This window comes from Pleuronectes platessa, chromosome 22 (assembly GCF_947347685.1).
Source record: "Pleuronectes platessa chromosome 22, fPlePla1.1, whole genome shotgun sequence".
Classification (NCBI taxonomy): Eukaryota; Metazoa; Chordata; class Actinopteri; order Pleuronectiformes; family Pleuronectidae; genus Pleuronectes; species Pleuronectes platessa.
In genome coordinates, this window is record NC_070647.1 from 9,517,259 (window position 1) to 9,539,888 (window position 22,630).

At 43.3% G+C, this 22,630-nt stretch overlaps 1 protein-coding gene and 1 long non-coding RNA gene across 2 annotated transcripts; one reads left to right on the forward strand and one right to left on the reverse strand.

Annotated features, from left to right (window-relative positions):
• Positions 1-708: 708 nt before the first annotated feature.
• On the reverse strand, positions 709-7,205 carry wnt7ba (wingless-type MMTV integration site family, member 7Ba). Its single transcript, XM_053414937.1, has 4 exons — positions 7,123-7,205; positions 5,799-6,025; positions 1,673-1,944; positions 709-1,188 (listed from the first exon to the last, which is right to left on the reverse strand). Exons 1-4 carry the CDS (start codon positions 7,203-7,205, stop codon positions 709-711), a joined length of 1,062 nt encoding a protein of 353 aa, XP_053270912.1.
• A 13,043-nt stretch (positions 7,206-20,248) lies between these two features.
• On the forward strand, positions 20,249-22,158 carry LOC128429089 (uncharacterized). Its single transcript, XR_008333874.1, has 2 exons — positions 20,249-20,441; positions 21,904-22,158. It is a non-coding gene; the product is annotated as an uncharacterized LOC128429089 (long non-coding RNA).
• The last annotated feature ends 472 nt before the right edge of the window (positions 22,159-22,630 follow it).

The window sequence follows — 22,630 nt, forward strand, 5'->3', positions numbered from 1 at the left end:
TAAGGGCAGCACTCAACAGCACCAGCCCAGCAGGGGGGGAAAAAGTGTGACTATGTGAGTGCAAAAGAAAAATAATTTCAAACATAGCAAAGTACCTTTCTGACCACTGATAAAGTGAATGAAAAAAAGGGATTTAGCTGCGGCTTGAAAAAACGGATCTGCAGAAACTGAAGATCATTAACGAAAGGAAAAATAGTTTGCTATCCATCCTAAGACTTATAAGACATAAATAATCTTGCTTTTATTTTTCAGTGTTCAAACAAAATACAGTGTGAGCGTACAGTTAAAATATTCCACCGCCACCTTTTCAAGATCCATCAGGAGCCGGATCTCCTCAGAGCACTTTGCTTCCAGTTAGCGTGTCTCCGCTCTTCTCCACATCCAACAACAGTTGCTGCTTTTCTCTCACTCATGCACGATGTCCGTAAGTGACATGTTTTCAAGATGTTGCTCTTTTTCTGGGAAAGAAGAGATTGAATTCGCTTCATGTCACAGTCATATGTTTTGGACACGCTCTCCAGACTTCATGTTCCATTTCACGCGTGTCTTTCATTTTTTAGAAGAATTCCAAATAGGAAGTAAAAATGTGCAAAATGTTGAATAAATACTTCCAAGTCCTTCACTTCAAATTCCAATTCGTCGGATCCCCCTGACCTTCGACCCCTTGTCTGTTTCCCATCCTCAGCCGCTGTCCGTCTCTCTCGCTCCCTACTTGCAGGTGTAAACCTCAGATTTCTCCCTGCACGTGTTGCACTTGACGAAGCAGCACCAGTGGAACTTGCAGTTGCACTGCCACACGCGCGTGTAGTGGTGTGTGTTGTAGCCCCGGCCGCAGCACATCACATTGCAGCTGTCTGTGTGGGTGGAGGTGCCGTTGCACAGCCTGCCCCTCGTCCCCGTGCTCCCCGTCGCCGTGTCCTCCTCGCAGTAGTTGGGCGAGCGCTCCAGGTAGACCAGGTCCGTGTCTGTGGGCTTCTGGTAGCCCCGGGCCTCTTTGAGACGCAGGAAGGACGGCTGGCGGAGCCGCGAGGCCCGAACAGGCTCCACTTGAACCGCTTCGCTGTAGCGCTCCTTCAGCAGGTAGCCGATCTCTCTGAACTTTGGTAGGGTGATCCAGCAGGTCTTAGTGGTGCAAGAACCGGAAACACCATGACACTTGCACTCGAGCTTCATCCTCTCCTCCAGGATCTGGTCACAGAAAGAGTACAGGGTCGGTCAGAATAAAGTAAAATAGCTTGTTCTCGTTCTGCTTGAATTGTCATTTTGAGTTCGCGTTCATGGCTCGTATTTGAAGTGGTTAACAGTAAACCCATATCCTTGTAATCTGTCTGCTGGTAAGCTGGGCTTCCTGCAGGCATTTCGACTTTCAGCGCACGAACCAGATGCCAACTTTGTGTCAGAGACCTGGGGAAAATAACTCATTCCCCAAAAGCGGGAGTCTCTAATTAGCTTTACCTTTCCTCAGACCACAAAGTAGCGTGACAGCCCAAAGAAAACTGACCAGAGCTGTTGTGCAACCAAGCACGTATGGAGTTACATTGTGGCTTGAACCAGATTTATATTATAATGCCATGCAAACATTTTCAGATGACAAAACTGACAGGTGACCGTATTCCCCCTGGACCTGAGCTTGAAACGGAACCTTGTTTTTACAGCAAATTAGATTCATTACCTTTCGCCCCGCCTCATTGTTGTGCAGGTTCATCAGCCGCCGGGCGTTTTTCTTGATCTCTCGGGCGTCAACAAAGCGCCGCGAGAACTCCACGCCGTACTTAACGTCGGCCGAGCAGCCCCCCCACTTCCAGCCCTCCTCCTGGTCGTGGTAGCCCTGCTTCTCGCGGTCACAGCCACACTGGCTCAGGTTGCCTTGGCTACAGGCTGCCGTCACTGCGTGGGCCACTCCGGCGGCGGTGATGGCGTATGTGAACGCCGCCTCCCTGCTGCCTGGAGAGAATGGAGAAGGGTCGGAGTGAAAACAAGTAACGTTATAATAACACTTGACTGAGAAGGTGTACCAGTACTTTTTTGAAGAAGTTCTAGAATCAGTAATTGTTGTACTTCCCTCAGAAAGGAACGAATAGTATACACACGGCATACAGTTTTGCTGGATACTTGGCCTCTGAATACAGCTGTACAATGTCTTCCTGGCTTGAAACGTAACATTTTTAGCAGAAAGTCTGAGTTGGGTCTGCACAGTTCGACAACTGGAGGATGCCACTTAGATGCATTCCTGGAAATTGTTGACATTTCTGGACTCATTCTAGAAACTAATCTCAGGCTATCTTCACTTCTGCTGCACCCACGCTGGTATTTCTTCTTATTCTACCTAATTAGACCTCAAGGAGAAGTTAGGCTGCAGCTACTTGACTTCACCGAACTTCATTAATCAATAAGACTGATGAAGCTATAAGGCCTTTCTGGCGTTTGCATTTCTTTCCATGTCAACGTGGAAAAACATGCAGATTGGGTTTACTGGAGACTCTTAAGCCTGCACTGTCGATGTGAATGTCTCTCAGTTCGGTGATACACTGCCGACCTGTCCAGGGTGTTTTCTGCTCTCGCCCAGTGTCAGCTGTGATTAGATAAATGGTCCAGATAATCATAGCATTCTTTTACTTTGGAAAATACCTGCAAAATGCAGATATAAGTGGATTTCATCCTGCCAAAGGATTCAAGAAGCCTTTACCGGTGCATTAGACGGCAGAGTGGGGGATTTCTGATATAACGAGTAACTACTAGTACAATTAGTGGTGCCAGATAATTAGGGATGATAGCTGGGGTACTGATCCGGCCATGGCATTCAGAGAGAACTGTCTATCAAGCCAGTGTGGGTGAATCGCTGCAGCCCGCCTAGTTCCTATTCCAACACAAATCTTTATTCAGGAAAGAAATAAACTGTCTCTCATGAGTAGATAAACTTATTTCATCCTGTGAAAAATTGCACTGCTCCTTTAAAGACAGATAGCCACCACTATGAATTACATGACTGAATGGAACTGGGATTGGAAGGAAGTGAATACATTTTTGCATTTTATGATGCATGTGTTATAATGATTAAAATATACAAGTAGTACTTCACTTTCAAATGTACTTCAGCAGAAGTAAATTTACTGTCTACATTCAGTTCTGTTCTGATCATACTACCTTCTGCATGTGTTTATAATCATATAATAACCGTTCTGCCTGGTTTCCTACCTCTGATCTGCCTCAGTGGAGTCTCTCACCGTTAGAACCGTAATAACTACAGTGAAGAAAACACAAGTGACATCTACTGGCCGGCCGGAGGAGCTCTGTCTGCGCCGGCTCTCGTCGAGCTGCTGCCTCTTGTTGTTTCTCATCATTGAAATTTCTCACACGGCTTAAGTGTCATTCCGCGTCCGTCTCAGGCGCTCCGCGTTATTACAGCAAATGATACTGCTGCGTTACATGTTGAAATAATCTGTGGCCGGCTCTTGACTGAGATCTGCCCATTTCCAAGCCTTTTGTATGTCACCATTTGAACTTGAGAATAAACACATTTATATTTATGGCGGGGAGGAGGAGGGGGATGAATTTATTGGCCCGACCATCGGTAACAGGATATCCTCTAACCAATCAGGATAATGCTGGGTCTTTGTTCTTCTCAACAGCCCAGAGTATTAATGCGTGGCGTCTCTGGTATAGGGGCGATTCTGATGGCTCCTCTCCAACCTGACAAAACTCGCTCGCTGAAACCATCGGGCCTGCGGTTCCCTCGGTCCATAACTCATAACAAACTCTGAAGTCTTCCCTCATCAGCCCAAGAGCCACGACCCACTCGCGTATGTTGTATGGGGGGGGGGCGTTTCTCAAGGAATCAGGGGTGCATGCAACAGCCAAGCAGCCATCTCCTCGCGCTGTGATTTGTTTTGATTGTACAGCAGTGCATGCTGGGTCCCATTGTTGCCATCCAGCTGCTGGAGCTGACTTCAATTAGTGGTTTTCATGAATCTCTCTGGTCTTTCTCAATCCTTAATGAGTTCACAGGCCTGGCAGGTCGATCAAATGAAGTGGCTGATGGTAGGTAAGCGACACTAGCGGAGGCATGTCACTGGCTGACATCTGCTTTTTGAAAGACGGGCAGGAATGGGAAGAGGAGAGCAAATGATCCATGAAGACTCCTGACACATTCTGCACCATTATCATATTTGTACAGATTCGATTAGATTTAATCTTTCAGAAAATTCTTATTCGGTAAAACTGTCTTCACGGAGAAGACGAGAGAAACAAAGTGTCTCCTCGACCTCGTTTACACGCCACAAGAGAAAAGAGACATTTCCTCTGACAAAAGAAATAAAGAGATCCAGACGTCTGCCTGCTCTTCTCCCGTGCAGACCAAAGTGATTGCTCCCAGAGCTGCTAGATTAAACATGGATCCAAACCCACAGCAAGACCGCAACAAAACAGTTCGGAGTGAAATGCAGTTTATAACAGGAGACTCACATAGGAGCGAGTGGACACCGAGAATGTTGCCTAAAACCAGGGAGATGTGTCAGTTTCTGCGTTTTACAGAGTGCGGTGATAAATCCTTTCAGTAGATGGCACACCCAGATAAGCCTGAGACACCAGGAAGTCTTCACGCTTCAATTTACGGCTGTGACAGTTGTGTTGTAAGCCCAGTGATATTCCTTACATCCATCACAACTGAGCCTCCTCTGGGGACACTGACAATGGCAGTAAAGTTATTGTTTTCTTTTAAGGGTCTCAACAAGGCAAATTATTCATTGAGGGTGTATGTGGTTCCAAACAGAAATGGCTTCACTTAAAAGTTTTGCCACCCATCTCGAAAGTCTGTTTTATGCTGCTCGGTTGTGCTGAGCTGGAGCTTTTTTCTCATGATGCCACTGAAGAGATTTTTACAGGAGGTCTGAGGACAACAGTAAAAGATGTCAGCGCAGGTCTTTTGAGTTCAGTCATTTGGAAATAAGGCCACGCAGTTTAGTCATAAGTTATTTTCTCAGGTTCAGAGTCGTGGTTTAGATCTAATTAATATACCTGTTCCTTTGTCCCATCTCATGTAGTTTGATCAGACTGACTCCTGGGACAAGACTGTATGTAGGGAAACAACTCTTTGTTTTTTGCTTCAATGGTTGAGGGATTTAAATAGGGCTGCAACCAGTAATCTATCAATCGATCAAGAATCGACTATTGATTTCAAGAGGCCATCTTGGGTTTAGGGCGACACTTCTGGACGTTTTCTGACATTTTAAGGACCAAACAACAAATCGGTTAATGAAAAAAATCAACAGAATTATAGATCATGAAAAAAATCTTTAATTGCAGATCTAGATTTAAGACACTGACCATGAACTCCAACACCTCTCGTTTAAGATTAAGATGCATTTATTCGTCCCAAACACATGCACAGTCATGCAAAGGCACACTCATGCAGGTAGGGAAATTTAATCTCTGCTTTTGACCCATCTGGTGCAGTACACACAGAGCAGTGAGCAGCCATTTACGGCGCTCGGGGAGCAGATGTTGGGGGAGTAAGGTGCCTTGCTCAGGGGCACTAGACAGGGTAGGGAGACTCTTGGATTTTTGGACAGATCAATCCAGGTTCGTCTTTTGTTGTCTCTCCGTGGAGTCGAACCAGAGACGAACCAGAGACCTTCTCTGCCCATAGTCCAAGTTTCTGATACCAGCTAAGGTAATTTCCCATCCTGCTTTCCTCATTTCCTGTCAATGTTTCGTCCCACTGAATGTTTCTGCCCTCTCAGTTTCTCGCCATCACACTAAAGCATCTACAGGTAAAGAATCTGAATTTCAAACAGACTGACCTACTCTCAGCTCTTGTCCAAAGACGGTCCTCTCGCCCAGGGCCGAGCAGTTCCACCGGCCATAGCGGAACTGGTACTGGCACTCATTGATTCCCACCTGGGCGCCCTCGCCAATGACGATGATTGCGTCGGGCCGAGACTGACAGAGGGCCCTCTGACGGGGGGCCAAACCCGGTATCTTGTTGCAGATGATGTTTGCACCCAGGGCTACCACCGAGGATAGTGCCCTGTATATAGAGATGACAAAAGAAAAGAAAAAAACTGATTTTACGAGAAAATATAGATAAGAATCTGTCTGACATGTACCTGCCACCATTCTCTATTTTTGCAGTAGTTTGGATTTAACGCTTTGTCCTGGTCGGACAGTACTTGGCTGTTATTCAAGCAAAATAAGTACATTTTCAGTTTCAAATTCAACAAGTCCACATCATTCATCCTTTTCCCAGATTCCGTCATGTGCAACTGAACAACAGAAAATTGTAGAAATGAGACTGAACCCAAGTAATTCTTTCATCCCTTCTCCTCTGTTACAGAAAACATACATTACCACAGCTATTTTAAGTTTTCAGGACCTGCCCTTGTTATGAATGAGAGGCATGTATGGTGCAGCAATCATCCTCTTTGTGAGGGCCTGGGTCTTTTAATGTCATGAGAAAGCTTGTTACGTTATGCTGCTCCTATAGAGAGAGAAACCATGAGGTAACTTTTTTCCATATGCTGCTTTATATGGGTGCTGCCATGACAGAGTGGCTCTGGTGTAACGTGTAAATCCACGAGAGCAGGTTACCTCATCAGCAGCACCCGAATTAGGAGATATAAAATATCATGTAGATTAAATATTGGCTTCATGCACCCAAATCTTCATTCACTGGATTTATGGCACGGTGTTAAAATGAAATGTAATGAGGAACAGTCTGCAGCCCCCGTCCCGTGGTATAGTCTGTGATTCCATTATGGAATAAAATGTAATTGATTGAACGACACAAATCACGCATAACCTGGCTCTGGATATTCCAACGTTTTTCCTACATTTAGACTAAGCAGAATCACAAGAGACATTTTAAAATATAGCAATTTACTCCAAATAGCGAAGTTAAATGTTGGCTTAAAAGTAAAGACACGTGTTGCACGCTCTTAAGATAACATATTAACAACACTAGAACCATTTAACGCGCGATCTAACTTGACTTATCCAATTTCTGACTTGTGCGTAATTGGCCATTTTGACGCGCAAGGAACAAGCATTTGCACGCGCCAGGGGACCGTCGCATAAAAAGTGACTCACGGTTCAAATAGGGCAAGTGCATGTCATAAAGAAACCTACAGGTAGCTACCGCTGGTGAGGATGAGGAAGATCTGTGGGTAGTAGACGGACAGCAGCGCACTGCGAGAGGAGATGATGAGCATGGTTGCGCATTGAACACCGCTTTTGCTGCGCTCTTGCGGTTTGAAAAAAAAAAGAAAGAGGATGAATATGTCCTTTTCTCTGAAGTCCAGGAGTTGGTTTGACTTGATGTCTTCGCTCCTGCGCGCTGGTGGTGGTGGTGTCTTCAGCAGCTATAGTGCAGCCGTGGCGCGCTCCGAGCTCCGCTGTCCATGTGTGAGGAGATGAGAGGCTGCATCCCTCGGCCGAAGTGCGCGCTGCCACCTGGTCTGTGAGAGGACTGGGTGGGAGAGGGAGAGGGAGGGAGGGGGAGAGGGAGGGAGGGGGGGAGGGAGCCAGCAGGGTTCCGGAAGTCCGATTCTTATAAAGGAGCTGCTCACACCTCCACAAGTATCTATCGGTCTGTCTGTCTGTCTGTCTCTCTGTCTGTCTGTCTCTCTAATTATCTATCTCTCCATCTCTCTAGCCCCCTTCATCTCTCATCCATCCAGCCATTCATCCATCCATCTGTCCATTGTCGAGAATCTCACCAGCACAGTTGTCTTATTTATCAGGATATATATATTTATACCCACCATCTTTTACTGTTATATGTATTGAAGTTAAAGGTTTAGTGTGTAGAATGTAGTGACATCTAGTGGTGAAGTTGCATGTTGCAGCTGAACACCCCTCACCTCACCCACTCTATTGCTATTATTCATTCATATACAGAATCCATAAATGCATTTATATACATACATACATACATACATACATACATACATACATACATACATACATACATAAATACATACAGGTATTATGATGTTATGTGTAAATAATTCCTGGTGAGAAATTCAATTGGTAATGCTCATCACTCCAACATCGGACTCTCAGTTTCTCAGTTATTGGCTCGTCAGTGGGTTGGATGCATTTTGAAATGCCTCAGACTGACGGTGTTTCTTTCACCTCACATGTGCTGCTGGTGGATCACTGACAATACGCCCTCATGTGGTGGCATGAAGGAAGAATCTCAGACTCAATGTCAGTTTAATGCACCAGGTGCAAGTTCAAGTTCTGATTTACTGTCTGTCTGTCCATTACTCTATCTATCTATCTATCTATCTATCTATCTATCTATCTATCTATCTATCTGTCACATTTTTCTCTGCAGTGAACACCCTTGTTAAACCTTTACAGTCGTTGAGGTGCCCTATAGTGTCATTAGAGTAGAAGGCCGACAAGGGGCACACTAGAGGATTTGTTGCCGTTTCTTCCTTTTAAAGCTGTTCCACAGCAAACACAGGCCTGTTTGAAGTGAGCACCATGGGCGGAGACGCTCCTGTTCACTTCCATAAGGCACCTTCAAAGCACAGTTTTTATTGGTCTACTTCACAGAGTGGACCGAGGACAAAGTGCATATTTTCCCCGCTTGTTGTTGACATTTCGGAGACTGGAAATCGAGACGTCCTGAGCTTAACCTGATCCCAACAAACGACCACAATGAGATAGTATTAATACAATTTGCTGCAAAAATGAGACATCAGTCATGTGAACAAAAGTGAGACGCTCTCTTAGAAAAACGACCCGAGGGAAATATTGTGGACGCAAAACCTTTTCATTTAAATTCTCGGCGGCTGCCAACAGAGCGATTTGAGAGATAGCAGTGATTTTGGAGGAGAATAAAATACCGTTCATTCTTTGGCTGCTATGAGATTGGCCTGACGCTCGTGCCCACTCGGACTCTGTGAAACTCTAGCTGCAGTCACATGTGCTCTGAGCTTTGGAGAATGAGAAGCAGCTTTGCCACTAAATAGCAGCGTGTTGGCTGTTTAAACCTCAACATGCAGCCCTTCCAGTGGACAATTCGCAGATAATGTCTCTGGCTCGGGGGCAGCGGAGGAAGAACCCCTTTGTGTTTGTGTGTTCTCTGCGCCTTTTACTGCGTCTCTTTCTCAATCCCTCTCTCTTTCTGTCCAAATAATCCTCCTAAACCACAATTTCCAAAGCCAAGATAGCACTTAAGCAGCGTGCACTCACTGTCCTGGCGTTCACACAGCGATATCTGTTTCTTTTCATTTTTTTTTGGAGCAGCAGAAGAGGTGAACAGGGAGACAAGGGAAGTGGGGAGCTGCACAGGAATTTGGTTTTACTGCCGAACGCGCAGGACGTGAGATCAGTGGTGACAGTGGCTGTGATACTTATGGTAATCTGTCGAGTTTTGACAGAGATGGTTTTGAAAACCTCATCCGCATTATAAGGATGAGTGACAGGGCTGGAGACGGGCAGGGAGAAGCTGAAGCTGCGATGCAGTGAGGCCTCAAACTGGAAAATAAAAACACAGATTAATAATGGTGTCTTATGGCTCTGTGGGATTTTGGGGGGCTATCTTGTGCCTGAGCCCAGAATCCTGACTAGTTGTTAAGCAAATGGTTGTTTTTGATCATCATAGTAAACGTCTAATAATTCATCTTAAGTCATGTTTTTGTCACTGCCAGTTCCATCCTCGTGTCGTCAGTAATACAGGAGAAGGTGCTGCAGGAAAATTGTGAAGTCAAGTTTAGTTATATAGCACTTTTAAATACAACTGCAGTTTAACAAAGTTCTGTACAATAAAAGAAGCGTCAGTGCAAAATGTAAAAAAAGAATAAAATAACATAGATTAGCATAGAATGAAATAAAATGAAAATTACAGTAAAATAATTACTAACATAAAAGAAATAAAAGCAGTATGTGTGTATAATGTTGGAGCTGGATGGGTGGAATGATGGATGGATGCTTCACAATAATTATAGGCTCATTCGCAGCCATGTCCTTCGGCTAATCATTAAATTCAATCAAATTAATGAGGGATGGTTACCATGTGTTCCAACCAATGTTTTCACCCAGCTTATAATTATCGTTTAGTAGTTGAGTAAGATCCAAATTTGACACGTCATTCAGGATGAGTGCAAGGGACGAACAGGACAACAGAATGTGTTTTTCCATGTTTATTATTCCATGTAATGTGTTTGGCAGTGTTAAGGTTCTCTACTTGAAATGGTTCTTCAATAAGAAAAAGGTAGTAGTTCTTGTGACATGTTATTTAGTGGCATGATAGGACAAAGGACGTCTGTGCCTAAAGGCCGAACATTTTACTGCAACAATGAATAATAGATTAAAGGAAACCCAATGATCTAATTCCATCATCATTATTTACTGAGACCATGTGGGGGAAAAACATGCGAGAACACCCAAGAGCTGGCCCACTGTTGTCTGTCACTACGTGTAAATTTACACCGCGTTTAAAAAAGACTACAGACAGAACCGGGACACACGATTGTCACATTACTGGTTTGAGTCTCTTCCCAGGATTTGTTGCCAGTGACAGAAACACAGATTAACACCAGCCTGAATCTTCAAATGTGACACTTAAGCTTGAGCTCGATGAAGGAAGACGTTTCATGAAACGTTCTGGTCGTATGTAACGTGTGTGTGTGTGATCTGTGAAGATGCCCTGATGGGTTCCATGAGGTTTAGGTCAGACAAGTACCCACGGGCCATTTTGTCACATAGCGACATGCAACTCAAGTGGCTGTAAAGCTTCCACCACAATGTCAAAGGCATTGTTCCGACTTTAATATGGCAGCACAAACACATGGGGCCTGTGTGTGTGATGGGGTGAAGGGCATGCTGGAATGAAGGAGAAATCAGAGTGTGGTTGGTGAAAAACAAAAACTACACTGGGGGGGGGGGGGGGGTTAATGGGCAGAGAGTGTATTTATGACACAACCGAAATAAACTACTTTGTAATCAAGTCTAATTGACACTGTTCAGAGCGTCCACGAAACATGAAAAGATGACAGAGGGGAAATTGTTCCCATGTCGCGTAAGAACGGTTCCACTTTTGAGCGATGGCTGTCGTCAATGTTCAGCATCTTGAACCCTTTTGGGCGCAGATGAAGGGGATGGGGGGGGGGGGGGGGGCGCTTTCGACAATGCCACGAGGTACATAAATGTCTCGAGAGCAGAGCCCTTTTCATGTAAACAGGATTCATGTCTTCGTTGCAGAAATGCAGATTTCCGAGGAGCCAACATGCTCCAGATGTTGAGGAGGATGGACGCGCAGAGTCACCAGAAAACGGTTGGGAAAACAACCCTGAGGCCAAGAAAGGAAAAAGTGAGAAGGCATCTATAAAGTGACACCTTCAGCCTTTCATTTATTTGAAAGTCTAAATAAAACCTCAGTCTGGTCTTTTTAAAAGGCCTCCTCCATTTGACTTTACTCACTTGTAACTGCAGAGGGAGACAAAGCACTGGAGAAGATCCCACCTTCGACCAGCCTTCTGCTTTGGGTCAAATTGATTACTTTCACACCAACTTCACACCATCCTGTCTCTCATGGCATGAGAACAGCATCTGTAAAATGTTTTCTCTAAACAGACACATGCATCACGCTTGATATATTTTAGAGAGGATTTATCATCATGTTGCAATAATATCTTTCTGTCACAAATTACATATTTTGTGAAAAAAAATCCTCTTTTTGCACAAATGTTCGTGTTATTGTTTAAAAATACTTAGTGTTGAGCCTGACGAGAGTTTGATGCTACCATGTGTCAGCAGTTTTAGAGTCACTAGTAACATATGAAGTATTTCATTTCCAGATCCTCAAGGGGGCTCTTTACTCCTGTGTTTCCCAGTACAGGAGGAGAAGCTGTACAACAGCCCTGTCACTCCCAACACTCCTCAGTGGTTCCACCATCTTGGTTCCTACCTTCGAAATGTCCAAATTCAACCGTTGCATTTGTTCGCGTGAATACGGGAATTACACGTTTATCTATAGAATCTTTGAGTGGGTATCATCAAAACATATTTTGTTCTTTGCTGGTTTCCTTAAAGCTGAAGGATTTTTTCAAACGCACAAATCCAGAACTTTTTTATTTCTGCACTTTATTGCCCCATCGAATACATCTGCAAGGATTGGAATTCTGTGTTCAAAGTTAGAGCACGGCTTCACGGGGGAAAGAGGGATAGGTATACACTCACCTCAACACATTGTCATATTCAGACTTGTAACTTACAAATGGAAACATCATCCAGCTATTAGTAATTGATAGTAGGATTTAAAAGCCATTAGATCTGCTGAAAGCTTTTCTAAACGCTGAGTTCTGTTACACTACAGTGCCACATTTGTCACATCAGCACATGCATGAAATATTTATGAGTAATATTAACTCAAATTAAAATAAAATAAAAAGTTATGGTTACTAAAAAAGTAACGAGTTAGGTGTATGGGTGTTATTATATGTGGGGGTCAAAAGGCCCCTCACTCCTTCAAATCTGCTGTATTCTGTCCTGGTTTCTCTTGGTTCAAATCATATTTATTCATATGGCACATTATCAACAGGAGATGAGCCAAATAACAATCATGGCAAAAGAAGGTATAAAAGACAAGAGGTGCAATGTTAGAAGTAAAATTTGCAGAAATAAGTTTTAGGGTCAGACCATGACCACAAAACCAGAAATGATGATCCCTGTGCTGGTGCAAATTCAATATTTTTTTCTAAATGTATTTATTTTTGTCTTTTCTATTTTGTACTCATGCATTGTATTTATTTACAGAATAATGTGTTAAGGAAAGGTGAACCGCTGCTGGTGTGTTCTCTTTGTTGATAAATTACCTACTTTTTTTAAGGCCACTTGGTTAATTACAGACTTAATCGTTTTTTTATTTCATCTACACCACCAAACATTGCAAATCCACTGCAGCTGCACTACAAGTCGATTTGATGTGTTCGTAATTCGTACGTGAAGAATTATTGCACTGCGGCTGTGGGAATCAAACATGTGTTGCACTTCTCTAACTTTCTATTCCCATGGAAATACTCAGCCCTTAATGGGTTAGGCATCGTCGAAACTCTAGAAAAATGGCTCCCACTCACTTTTCTCTCTTCCTCGCTCACGCTCACACGCGCACACACACACACACACACACACACACACACACACATGTTGATGTAGCCGCGACCTCTTAACCGGTTTTCACCAGGCTCTAATAGCTCAAATCAGAGAAAGTTAGGAGAAAAAAAACTTCTCTCAGAGTCAAATCGTGTTAGTGCTGACCTCGCTGATTGAGTTTGCTCACAATCACACGGGTCAAGGCTGGGGTGAGGCCCATGGATCATTTAGTTTAATGGCTGTTTCCTGCCTGCTCAAAATGTATGTGCCGCATTGTAGGAAGCGAGGAGATGTAATGTGAGGTGCGACCATTTTATTTGCAGGACATGATGCAGAGCTGGGGTATAGAAAAAAAAATCGTGTGCAGGGACAGAGAGAAACGCAGGAAGAAAAAGCGCCCACAGGGGGATGGAAATATAAGGAGTATAGTAGGGAAAGATCAACAAGAAAGCGAGAGGGGAAGAAAGAGAGGGTGACAAAAGGCGGAGGGAGAGAGCTCTACTAATTTTGTGGCCTGTCTATGTCACCAGCACCCTGTTGGGACGACAGATGTGCAGATGATGTCATGTCGAAAGGAGATAGGGCGGGAGGGTGGAGCGAGCGGAGAGCGGGAGGACAGTGGACAGGCGGAGCCTCGATCTGAGAGAGGAAGGGAGGGAGAGAGGGAGGAGGACTGTGGCCTTCATTGCCCGGCAGTCACACAATTATTCAGTTCGTGCGACTGCTTTTTTTCCCCTCTGCAGTTAGTTATGTGTTTGGATCAATGTGAGCGATAGTAAAAACTTCTGTGCTTGATGAGCCGTCGTTATTTAGCTCTGCGGAATCAACAGAAGTGCTGAAGTGGTGGTTTCGTCGCCTGGACCTCTCACAGAGCCCAGCCTCTCCAAACCACACAGGCCATCGGAGCTATAATTTACTTAGCGCAGTCATTGCCGAAGTTTACCCTCCCATCCCCTGACCAGCCGCGGCATAAGAACCCAATTGTTCTCGCAGTCTGCCAGTGACAATGGCTGTTTGTGATCATCTGGAGGAAAAGGAAAGTGAGAAAAGGGATTGAAGAGGGGCAGAGGGTACAGCCACCCGATCCGGTCATTTGCACCGTTCACTGCTAAAGATATAGCCAGGGTCAAGTCGGAGTCTGGGAGGGGTCAGAGTGACCACTGAGGCCTGCAGGGGTCACCTCAAGGACACACATTTCCCAACAGGCCGCCCCTTGTCCTGCGCTGTAACCCATCTACACCTGAAACATTTAGAGCAGTGTGTGACCAGCTTGGACCGGCCTCCTCAGCCCCCCACCTGCACCCTTTCAGGCCAATTGTGCTGGCATGGCAGAGGGAGAAATTGAATGAATTAAGCGGTCGGATGTTGCCTAACGGTTGAACTGCACAAAACGCATCCATTCCTGGCATTGTTATGTGTTGGGAGGGAGACTGAGAGGGATTGTGCTGCTCGGTCCGGTGCAGGAAAGCAGCTAATAAGTGAGACAACCTGTGGGAATCGGCCCAAACCCCGAAAAAGGACTGAGGCAGTTTTTTCCCTCCCCTGCTTTACTTTTCTTAGCTTTACTTTTCTTGGATGTGCTTTCAAACAAAAATTATAAAGAAAGGAAAACAGTCCAGTCATTGATCCATTGATTGAGTCATGGCCGAACACGTTGCACTCCACTTAAGATGAGATAATCCTGTGAAAAATGTAGCACCACCTTGTGTAAAATCCCAGCTTGGAAAAATAAAACATGCACATTTCATAAAATGCTGCACAAACGGATGAAGTGTGGTGCTGCGGACACAATGCAACGGATCACTGCTCAGGTCTGGAGTTACAGAGGCCAGCTGCAGCCTAGTGTTGTTATTGAAAGCAGCTCTGACTTGAGCTTTAAGGACACCCTTGGCCCTCTGGGTAAATCATTTAGCTGTAACCTGTGGTAACCGAGCTGCAAAACATACTGTACCTCTACGCGAGTGCTGATAATACAGTGATAACGCAGGGAGGATTACATTGGGACAGTAACGCGTGCATGTGAGCTCACACGGATTTTATAAGAGATGTAATCAGGCGTTAAGTAACACTGGGGACATGCACTTGTCTCGATAAGCTCGGTGAAGAGCTATTATCCCTCACTTATTCTAATTATTTGATAAAGATAGATGCTTAGCCCAACTAAACTTTAATGAAAGATTTTTTTATGTTTTCTGGATTTTTTAAGGCGAGGTAATATGTTTATTACAATGGCTGCCGGCTACGCAGGGTAAGATAGTGCCAATTAAGATAATGGGCAATTGAAGAACATTCAATTCAATAAAACATGTGAAAAAACAGAAAGCAGGGGTCAGGCCAGGTGAAGATTGGGTCACTTTCCAACAATTAATATGACAATTTGCTCAGAATTTTCATTTTCTTAGCTTTTTTGAAGTAATATTGACCAATAAAGCCGCCACAATTTACAAAGAGGGGACAATTATATATCTAGCATCCATTAAAATTTCCCGATTCAGTAAGATGCACATTTCCTTATTCACTGTTTGCTCGATAGCTTTGAGCAAAGCTGCACGTCATTGAATATATGTGGAAAATGTTTAGTTTTTCAAGCACATTGTGTTGTGAAATCAGTCTTCAGCTGGGGACATTGCCCCCCTGGCCCCACCCCTGGATTCACCCCTGACGTAAGGTACCATCATCTCAAGGCCAGATCGCTTACTATAGTTTGATTTGGCCAGATTCCAATCCAGCGTTTATAAGATCTGTACTAGATGATGTACCTCATATGGTGCATGTCCAGTAGCTAAACTGAGCCACTTAGGACTTTATCAAACTTCACAATTATCTTGAATCCTTTTACCCAGAGTAACTAAATAGGGTAAAGGGGAGAAGGGTGTGATCTGCTCTCCTGGTCCGAGCGCTGCAGATCGATCAAGTCTCGACTCTTTTCATGGCGCTTACTTGGGCGTGGCACCGCACTGCAGAATGTCTGAGGGGACCAGGCCGGGGTACCGTCCAAAGAGAGGAAGGAGCAACCGAGCAAGCAAAAGGGGAGTAGGTGGCGAAGGGCGGTGGGGGGAGAGGAACAGCAGTTTGGCCCTCGACAAAAGCCTCCTCCTACTTTTTTTTCCAAACCCTCTCCTCTCCTCCTCTTCCTCCTCTTCCTCCTTTTCCTCCTCTTCCTCTCCTCTCTCTAGGTGCTGTGTTTTGGGTGCTCCATGCAGAAGGCTCTGTGTCTGAGAGCAGTGGCCTGAAATAAGACTAAGAGGGTTCTCGGGCAGCGGTGAATGCTAGCTTTGTCTGAGCTGCCATCCACACTGTCTGGAGACATGGCAGGGAGAGAGAGGAGAGAGTGTCTGATTGCAAATTAGTAGAGGCAAATGGAGAGACCCTGCCACCTCCATAAGACTCAGGCTCTCTGCTCCTCTCCTCTTCATCTCCCCTCGTCTCCTGTGAAAATAAAAACTCATCTGGTTGCGGAGTCAATCGTTTTCTCTTGTCAATACCTCTTTCTTAATAGATGTGAGTGAGTGATTGAGTTCATGTGCAAATCATATGAAATGAAAGATTGATGAGCATGGAGTGCTGAGGTCCATTTAGGTGTAAGGTTTTGGATGATAAGTGCTTAATACCATATCTACATTACATCCATCAGCATGACCAATGTCTCTTAATATCACACTTAGTGATATTTTATAGGCCTATGCATTCTTATTAAAGTTTGTCCACTTTAGTAACTGGAAGGAAAAAGTAAATCACCAAATGTTTCCCGAAGTGGGAGATCTTTGATACCTTCAGTATACAATTTTAAATACTTTGGAAAAAATATGAATATTGTCCCTATAGATAAGTGGAAAAAGACTTGGTTGAAAAAGCAAACAGTTTTAATGAATTACTTTATTATGACTTTTACTTTAGCAAAGCAAGATGAAATGAAGTGAAAATATTTTTAGTATTCATGAATCAGATTAATATATTTGCATATGCACTACATTTTTATACTAAGATTACACACGTAATGTAAACCTCAGTTACCATGATGTGTAAAATTTCTCAAATATAATATGTATGATTACTTACAAGACAGTAGAGGCTTGTAAATGTATCTCTTTATGCACAAATTCTGTTTAAATGTTTAACTATTTTTTATATAATAATCTAATCAGTTACATTTAAAAAGAAAATGTACTCTTCCAGAATACAAATTGTGTGTGTATAATTTTGTGCATACTGTGGGTAATATTCCTCTTATTTTGAAGCATTTATTTAGAATAGGCTAACTTTAATTTGACTTTATTTTACTCATAAACAGTGTTTGGATATTATAAAATTGTGTTTGTGTGTGTGTGTGTGTGTGTGTGTGAGAGAGAGAATCTTCTTCAGCATTAACTTGTGTCACATTCTAATCCCTATTATCTATAGCAACCACGCTCAGCCCTTATTCATTTGAGCTATAGGAGCACCACACACACACACACACACACACACACACACACACACACACACACACACACACACACTCACACATTATCTCCCTCTTTCTCTCTCTCTCTTAATCCTACCTTGCCTAGTGAGTGTGGGTGTAACACCTGTGGACACAGATTTATCCCCTATCAATATACTTGCCTCTGTTGAGCAGTTTTGAACTGGGTCTTTTGCTTCGACTCAAGTGTACAGAGACAAAAACAAATACACACACAAACATACACACACACACACACACACACACACACACACACATAGTGATTTGAACATTAACAACTGCATAAACAAGCCTGCGTCAAACCAAAGAAGAGAGCATTCCTGTTTAACTTAATTACTAATTTCAAATAAAGCATTTCGGTTTCTTCTATAGATTATTACAACAAATCAGAAACACAACATATATTTTAATTACTGGCTCAGCTATAAAAACATTCCCTTGCAAACATAAAAAATATCTTAATAGACAATAAAGTTTGTAAATGAGCCAAATTGAATTTCATAATAAATAGATTTAATAAACTATTTATTTCATAATCAACTTGAAATTTGACCACATATTCAGAAATGTATTTCTTAGTGAAGGAGAGTGCGATGAGTCTATATTGACATGTAAATATTATTGACACATTTTATTTATCTATTTATACATCTATCTATACATCAATGTCACCAGCATGTAACCAAATGACTTATATTTATACATGGTACTTTATACATGGTACATTATTGTTATATGTCTTGATTTTAAGTGAAATTATGTTTTTTCTTGCAATTTTCTTGCAGATATCTTTCTTATAAATAGCTTAATTTCAAATGAAATTAATAAAAAGTTGTAAAATGTGTCTGTGTGTGTATAAACACACACATAAGCTGTGATGTTTTTTTTAACACAATATACATTTCCATCTATCTATCTATCTCTTTATCTATCTATACCCAAGTCAAAGTAACTTAAATAACTTTAACAATATTGTCAATCACTTCCAAGAAAATTTGAAATGACTGTATTCTCAAACAAATTTTGTTGTCATCTACTTCTCCTTCTTCTTTGCTCGGTGGAAGAAGTTGACAATACATCTCTGTGTTGTCACATTGTCATCTATTTGAATCTTATAAACCAGTATAAGCTAATAAAAGTGTTATGGGGATGATTTTTAATTATGTGCAAATGTTGGGGTGGTCCTTTAACAGCTCTGCCTCTCCTCACGTCCACGGCTGATGAAGGTGTAAAGTGTCTGTAGAGCTCATCAGGTAGTTTCTGCAGGTCTGGACATGTCTGTGATTCACCGGAGGATCGAACCCCATCAACCGAGGTTCATTAACCTTCAACCGACCTAACCAGCCTCATTATGGCAGGTAGGCTAACAACCAGGTGTGACTGTGCGTTTTTTCACTTCACCGCCTTTCATTAGCAAGCACAAACAATTAGCTCCAGAGCTAAAGCTGTAGCTAGCATAAAAGATAAATCATGATTTGAGAGCTGAACTGTAGCTAGCATAAATACGCTTTGGAGGTAAACCTGTAGCTAGCATAAAAAAAATGTATAATGATTTGAAAGTAAACCTTTAGCTAGCATTAATTAGCCTTGGAGGTTATTTTGTAGCTAGCATAGAAGATGAATAATTATTTGAGAGCTGAACTGTAGCTAGCATCAATTAGCTTTGAATGTAAACCTGTAGCTAGCATAACTTAGCTTTGAATCTTAACCTGTGGCTAGCATAAAAGACTGATACTCAATTATGAGCTGAACTGTAGACAGCAGGAATTATCTCTGTAGCTTAACTTGTTGCTACCGTAAAAGGAAAAATAATGATTTGAGAAGTGAACTGTAGCTAGCATGAATTACCTAACAAATTATTAGCTTAGGCGCTTAAACTTTTGCTAGCAGGAATTAGACTGATTCAACACTGTAGCTAGCATGAAATGATAAGCGGCTTTAGAGTCAGAGTTCAAGATATGCACAAATTCTGGCTAACATGTGTTTGTGTGTGTTATTAAAACCTTTTATAATTTCCTGAACTTGACACCTGGGACTTGTTGACACATTTGTCATCTTTTACTACATTTAGGACTTTAGTGGCTGTATTGAACATGTGCAGGCCTGTTTAACACTGGGGGTGGTGGGGTGACACCAACTAAAACATTGCCTATTATTGCGGGCTAATCCCAGATGGAACTGTGCACCACATTCAAATTGTGAATGTGTGGAGCCCTCGTTGAATTTTATTACATGTGTAATATCATTTTGCGGTGGTAGTTGAGGCTTCTTCTCCACCACAAAGCGCCTTTCCCTCCAGGCTGACATCAGGTGAGGTCAAATGAGAGAATGGTGCTTTTTACCCCGCGGAAGGGGCCGGAGGAGAGAGGAGGGGGCCATTGAATAAACGATCCAACACAGCATGCTTTTTTGTGGATGTTCCACCGGGCTCCCGCCTAGTCTCTCTGCTTTAAGTGACACTAAATAAGCGGCTCGGTGGCGGCTCACGGGCTGCCTGCTGCCCGCCCGGGCCGGTTGTATAACGGCCGTGTCACCTCAGCTGAACCTGACGCATCTGGTTCAGCGGCGGCGGCGGCGCAGTCTGCTGCCCCGTGTCCCCGTTGAACCGAGCTGCACGGCCGGCGAGAGAGAGGCAGCGAGGGGCGGGAGGAGAGCGGAGGAGAGGGAGGGGGACCACTCGTTTTATTTGTCCCGCTACAGCTGCTCTCTGGAAATTGTCCTCAACGTGACGATGTCTCCTGCATCTCAGTCCTCAAATATTGTCGCGTTGTGTGTGTCTCCCCTGCTCGCCATGGGACCAGACCCGCCACAGTCCAGGTGGCGTGTAGCCCACGGCGTTGGAGGAAGAGACCGTCCAACTTGAACTTGACATTTACTGGTATGTAGTTTTATTTGTTACCTCTTTGTTTTTTTTAGTCGTGTACGTTTGCGTAGAAGTGACAACTAGGACGTGTCTTTTCTCTAAGCGCACGCCCGTGTTTCCTCCAGACTGGGTCACTGGATGTTCACGCTGTTGTGACTGAAACGATCCACGGTCCTCGGGGGAGAAGTTTTACAGGGTGCCGCTGAAAACAAGCGCTTTCGGACTAAGAGCTTAACAGCTTAACATAATCGTCTGTGAATTTGAAAACAAGTTGCGAACATCTTTCCAGCGCTTTAGCGAGGGAATGAAATGGACGCCGGGCAGCACATTTCTCCCTCCTGCGATACAACAAGGAAAGAGCGATCGCCTCTGCGTGGCCCACTTTCCCTTCGCAGACACTGAGGCATAATCTTTCCCTTTGTCCCCGACGCAGGCACAGATACAGGCAGCATCACGTCGAGCCGGTGGGGAAAACACATCACCGCTCTCCAAGTGAGCAATTTGTAAGATTTCAGCAGAAACGTGCATTCAATTAGAAACGCGGCGCTGACCCTGTTCACCCCGAGATGATCAGTGTATGTAAGACATGAGAACATATGGTGGAGCTGTGTGGTTTCCACTGATGTGTCACTGTGGTTTCCCTCAGAGAAGTTTCTGATGAAATTAATTCTTTGAAATCTGAGAAGAGCAGACTCAGCAGTAGCTCAGTGTAATTTTTGATGTTTAGAATGGATGTTTCCTGGCTGCTTTTCAGGTGTGCTGTTAGCTTAAATATCAGATATTTAAATATAAAAAAAATACAATTAATTTAGTTCATTTGAGAAATTAAATTGACTGAATATAGGTTTCCACATTTGAGTACAAAATAAAAGTTTTGAGGTTCTTATCAAGCTCACTATATAGCTTAAATCTTCTTGTGGCTGTAGATGATAATTGCAAATTCCCATGAAAAATGATTAAATATGAGCTGTCATGTTGCTCCGAGCAACCAAAGCAAAACGTTCGGGTGATCTTAAAATCATAAAAACATTATTGTTTACAATGGAATCACATTGTTTTTTCCATTTTGTTATCTGAACTGGTTTTATGTGAACTTGGGACATTGTCTCTTTTTAGTTTATAATAGTATATATATAGTTTATATAGTTGTATAAGATCATGCCACAGCTATTGTTCATGCCTAAGATAACTTCTACCCACAGCACATCGACACCTTATGCTCGGGACAAGTCCCAAGTTTAAAATACCGAATACTCTCATACCGCACTTTTATCAGTTTATCTTTAGGATTCGTTAATCCTTTGAGATCATCAATCATCCTGCATGCATTTCGCTTTGTTTGTGTGTGTGTGTATGTGTGTGTGTGTGTGTGTGTGTGTGTGTGTGTGTGTGTGTGTGTGTGTGTGTGTGTGTGTGTGTGTGTTTGTGTGTGTGTGTGTGTGTGTGTGTGTGTGTGTGTGTGTGTCTTCATCTGCAGGTTGGCTGCCTGGATAAAGTTCTGTTCGTACCGGAGTGTCAATGGAAATTGCAACGCAGCAGTGTTTCCCAAGATGAGATGTGTATTGGCTGACAGAGACATGGTGTTGTGCGATTACCGTTGTCTGTTTTTCTCACCCTTCAGCTGGAAGGAAAAACTTAACTGTCAAAAGCCGGAATATCAACAGGGTCACAACGACCTTTTGGCCGCAGCCCTTGGTCGTAAATAAAGCTCTATTATGTGAAGTATTAATAAGCTGATTTTGCATCTTGTTTCATAAAACACAGACTACCTTATAAACAGGAAGATGCTATGTACATTTGAGAAAATGGAGCAGAAACACAGGTGTTCCTCAGACAATGGTTCCAAGTCTAATTTTTCTTAGTTAGTGGGACAGGAGAGCACATGGTGAAAAATGGCGATATTATTGTCTGATTAAACCTGCCACCCTGGTGCTGCAAGCCCCTCGTCGTGGGCAGTGGCCGATATAGAGGAGAAGAGAGACCTGGATTCACTCTTATCTCCTCTCAATTGCTTTCAGAACACTTTCATCCTCTGTCCCAACTTTCCCTCCCACTCTCTCATATCTCAATTGATTGAAACCTTAAACGGCGATATTAGTCATAAAGCAGTCCAGCCTTTCTATGAATAGTTGATTGGATGTGATTACGATGCAGTGTGTTGTTTCTTTAAGGGCATTTCAGGTCAGAGGGCGGGAGGCGGTGGT